This window comes from Procambarus clarkii, chromosome 2 (assembly GCF_040958095.1).
Source record: "Procambarus clarkii isolate CNS0578487 chromosome 2, FALCON_Pclarkii_2.0, whole genome shotgun sequence".
In the NCBI taxonomy this organism is placed as follows: domain Eukaryota; kingdom Metazoa; phylum Arthropoda; class Malacostraca; order Decapoda; family Cambaridae; genus Procambarus; species Procambarus clarkii.
Window position 1 is genome coordinate 4,215,988 of NC_091151.1, and position 4,421 is coordinate 4,220,408.

A 4,421-nucleotide genomic window follows, 5' to 3' on the forward strand; every position below is an offset into this window, starting at 1 on the left:
GAAGCTCCTTCGCTTCCGGACAGGAACCGAGGACGCAGCAAGTATTTTCCCTCTGGATCGCCACACTGAGACGCTGAAACAAAAAACTCTGGTGTCTCTGGTGACGTCAATGAGCTTGGAACCCAATTCCTTGAGAAATCCCAAGACACTCTTGCCCCAGGGGCCATGCGTCTCAGACGCTATGGGAACAAAGAGGTATTGACCCTCCAGTCGCCTGTACTTGAGTGATTTTGCTGTTTCCCTGTGGTTGGCCGCCCCACCTGCTTGATCAGCTCCGAAGTGTACATAGGTGTCAGCCAGGGTGGATACACATGTGTAATCCCACACCAACTGTCTACCCTCCTTCCAGGAATATATGGTGATGCCATATATATATATATATATATATATATATATATATATATATATATATATATATATATATATATATATATATATATATTATCCATCACGTCATGACTCTCCCCTCAACAGTAAAGGGAAGAGGCGGAGACAAGGAACTCGTAATCTCTCCCCTCTCATCATGGAAGAGAGGGAAACACGGGCAAACCGAAGAACCTCCCCCTCACAAGACGAGGGAGCGAGGGGATTGAGTAAGGGGCCTCGTAGCGTTGCCCCTCACGACCCTCACCACAATTTCTGGCCTAGGAACCTGATCCTGAAACTTTCGGTAAGTTATGGCGGAGCTCTGAGGGTTAATGAGGTGGGAACGAATCCTGAATTTTAAGTCAAGGGACGTGTTTATATGCTGGCTGTGTGTGTGTGTGCTCACCTCGTTGTGCTCGCGGGGGTTGAGCTTTGGCTCTTTGGTCCCGCCTCTCAACTGTCAGTCAACTGGTGCGTGTGTGCACATACAGGAACAAAGTAAGCTTCTATATCTTCTCACGTTTCCAGCTGGTGGAGAACAACTACAATGTCTCTTGTTGCTTTTCTTTTGGAAATTGGTTATTGAATTTGCCCGTGCTGTCTCTTCTATCCTATTCCCTTTGTGTTTATACTCGACTAGTTGTGTTTGTTGGGTTGAGCGTCAGCTCCTAGGCCCTGCCTCTCAACCTTCAACTGATTATTGTATAAGAGTCTGAGCCCTTTGGTCTTTTTAGATCTGCATTTGAAGGTTTATAGGAATTATGGTAATTTTTTATTTACTTTCTTGTGCATTGTTCCTAAGATAACAAGCTTACTAAATAATTTATATTTTACCCTTACTTAACTTAAGTAGAGTATTTTATATGTGGTGATTATGCCTCCCGTATTTCTTCTTTCTTCAAGTGACGTGATTTTGAATTAATTTAGTGTATCTTCGTAGCTCTTTGCTCAGGGAAATGTCAGGTAACATACCACTGTCCTTCCTCCATCTTCACAGTGAATATTTAACGAGATAAGGGTTGCCTCTTGACGACTAACATCCCTGAATTCATTTAACGTAATTGATATATTAAGATCAGTACGACTACTTTAAACATTTTTAAAGGCAGTTCGTATGTTGGTCAATGTTGCGTCTGACGATATCCACATTATGTTGGCTGTGAGAAGCAGAGGTTCAATGTTATATCAGCTGCCAGGTCATGTTCTGGCTGACTGTAGGTGGGTTTCTTCTGCTGTGTGCCGCCTTGTGTATAGTCGCCCGTTATGAGACCATACTTAATTACTTTGTATTTTGTACACGAGGAAGCGTTGAAGAAACTGCACGAACTGTAGTAATGACGTGTAGTAATTCATCAGGAGATGAGGAAGCTGCAGTGATGAGGTCACGCCATGAGGAAGCTTCAGCAGTGATGAGGTCACGCCATGAGGAAGCTGCAGTGATGAGGTCACGCCATGAGGAAGCTGCAGTGATGAGGTCACGCCATGAGGAAGCTGCAGTGATGAGGTCACGCGATGAGGAAGCTGCAGTGATGAGGTCACGCCATGAGGAAGCTGCAGTGATGAGGTCACGCCATGAGGAAGCTGCAGTGATAAGGTCACGCCATGAGGAAGCTTCAGCAGTGATGAGGTCACGCCATGAGGAAGCTGCAGTGATAAGGTCACGCCATGAGGAAGCTTCAGCAGTGATGAGGTCACGCCATGAGGAAGCTTCAGCAGTGATGAGGTCACGCCATGAGGAAGCTGCAGTGATGAGGTCACGCCATGAGGAAGCTGCAGTGATGAGGTCACGCCATGAGGAAGCTTCAACAGTGATGAGGTCACGCCATGAGGAAGCTGCAGTGATGAGGTAACGCCATGAGGAAGCTTCAGCAGTGATGAGGTCACGCCATGAGGAAGCTGCAGTGATAAGGTCACGCCATGAGGAAGCTTCAGCAGTGATGAGGTCACGCCATGAGGAAGCTTCAGCAGTGATGAGGTCACGCCATGAGGAAGCTGCAGTGATGAGGTCACGCCATGAGGAAGCTGCAGTGATGCGGTCACGCCATGAGGAAGCTTCAGCAGTGATGAGGTCACGCCATGAGGAAGCTTCAGCAGTGATGAGGTCACGCCATGAGGAAGCTTCAGCAGTGATGAGGTCACGCCATGAGGAAGCTGCAGTGATGAGGTCACGCTATGAGGAAGCTGCAGTGATGCGGTCACGCCATGAGGAAGCTTCAGCAGTGATGAGGTCACGCCATGAGGAAGCTTCAGGAGTGATGAGGTCACGCCATGAGGAAGCTTCAGCAGTGATGAGGTCACGCCATGAGGAAGCTGCAGTGATGAGGTCACGCCATGAGGAAGCTGCAGTGATGAGGTCACGCCATGAGGAAGCTGCAGTGATGAGGTCACGCCATGAGGAAGCTGCAGTGATGAGGTCACGCCATGAGGAAGCTGCAGTGATGAGGTTACGCCATGAGGAAGCTGCAGTGATAAGGTCACGCCATGAGGAAGCTTCAGCAGTGATGAGGTCACGCCATGAGGAAGCTGCAGTGATAAGGTCACGCCATGAGGAAGCTTCAGCAGTGATGAGGTCACGCCATGAGGAAGCTTCAGCAGTGATGAGGTCACGCCATGAGGAAGCTGCAGTGATGAGGTCACGCCATGAGGAAGCTGCAGTGATGAGGTCACGCCATGAGGAAGCTTCAACAGTGATGAGGTCACGCCATGAGGAAGCTGCAGTGATGAGGTCACGCCATGAGGAAGCTTCAGCAGTGATGAGGTCACGCCATGAGGAAGCTGCAGTGATAAGGTCACGCCATGAGGAAGCTTCAGCAGTGATGAGGTCACGCCATGAGGAAGCTTCAGCAGTGATGAGGTCACGCCATGAGGAAGCTGCAGTGATGAGGTCACGCCATGAGGAAGCTGCAGTGATGCGGTCACGCCATGAGGAAGCTTCAGCAGTGATGAGGTCACGCCATGAGGAAGCTTCAGGAGTGATGAGGTCACGCCATGAGGAAGCTTCAGCAGTGATGAGGTCACGCCATGAGGAAGCTTCAGCAGTGATGAGGTCACGCCATGAGGAAGCTTCAGCAGTGATGCGGTCACGCCATGAGGAAGCTTCAGGAATGATGAGGTCACGCCATGAGGAAGCTTCAGCAGTGATGAGGTCACGCCATGAGGAAGCTTCAGGAGTGATGAGGTCACGCCATGAGGAAGCTTCAGGAGTGATGAGGTCACGCCATGAGGAAGCTTCAGCAGTGATGAGGTCAGGCCATGAGGAAGCTTCAGCAGTGATGAGGTCACGCCATGAGGAAGCTTCAGCAGTGATGCGGTCACGCCATGAGGAAGCTTCAGCAGTGATGCGGTCACGCCATGAGGAAGCTTCAGCAGTGATGAGGTCACGCCATGAGGAAGCTTCAGCAGTGATGAGGTTACGCCATGAGGAAGCTGCAGTGATGCGGTCACGCCATGAGGAAGCTTCAGCAGTGATGGTGTCACGCCATGAGGAAGCTGCAGTGATGAGGTCACGCCATGAGGAAGCTTCAGCAGTGATGAGGTCACGCCATGAGGAAGCTGCAGTGATGAGGTCACGCCATGAGGAAGCTTCAGCAGTGATGAGGTTACGCCATGAGGAAGCTTCAGCAGTGATGAGGTCACGCCATGAGGAAGCTTCTGCAGTGATGCGGTCACGCCATGAGGAAGCTTCAGCAGTGATGAGGTCACGCCATGAGGAAGCTGCAGTGATGAGGTCACGCCATGAGGAAGCCTCAGCAGTAAGGTCAATCCATGTGTACTATGCGTGTCACGGGAGCTGGTACGAGCCCGGCCATGTCGCTCAGAACACCGAACCCAAAACGAGTGAAAGCTGAGGGAAAAACTGTTCCAATTCTAGGCATTGAGCTGTGGGAGGGTGGAAAGTTAAATGAATGGTGAGGGGGAAGGTGGTGAGGAGGTGCCAGGAGGGCAAGATGCCAGGGTCGGGACGGAGGGTGGCACACCTGCCAACACTGTTATGGGTGGTTCTTAATCAAGTAACAGTGACTGACGCGTGAAGGCTCCTATCTGGCAACACTTCT

The 4,421-nt window shown here is 50.4% G+C and overlaps 2 protein-coding genes across 2 annotated transcripts; both read left to right on the plus strand.

Annotated features, from left to right (window-relative positions):
- Positions 1-1,700: 1,700 nt before the first annotated feature.
- Positions 1,701-2,216, plus strand: LOC138367259 (GRB10-interacting GYF protein 2-like). Its single transcript, XM_069328676.1, has one exon. The coding sequence runs from the start codon at positions 1,701-1,703 to the stop codon at positions 2,214-2,216; it is 516 nt and encodes a 171-aa protein (XP_069184777.1).
- A 24-nt stretch (positions 2,217-2,240) lies between these two features.
- Positions 2,241-4,214, plus strand: LOC138367267 (plectin-like). Its single transcript, XM_069328687.1, has one exon. The coding sequence runs from the start codon at positions 2,241-2,243 to the stop codon at positions 4,212-4,214; it is 1,974 nt and encodes a 657-aa protein (XP_069184788.1).
- Positions 4,215-4,421: the final 207 nt, after the last annotated feature.

Coding starts and splice junctions, on each gene's coding strand:
- LOC138367267 (XM_069328687.1), top strand. CDS start 2,241: ATGAGGTCACGCCATGAGGAAGCTGCAGTGATAAGGTCACGCCATGAG.
- LOC138367259 (XM_069328676.1), top strand. CDS start 1,701: ATGACGTGTAGTAATTCATCAGGAGATGAGGAAGCTGCAGTGATGAGG.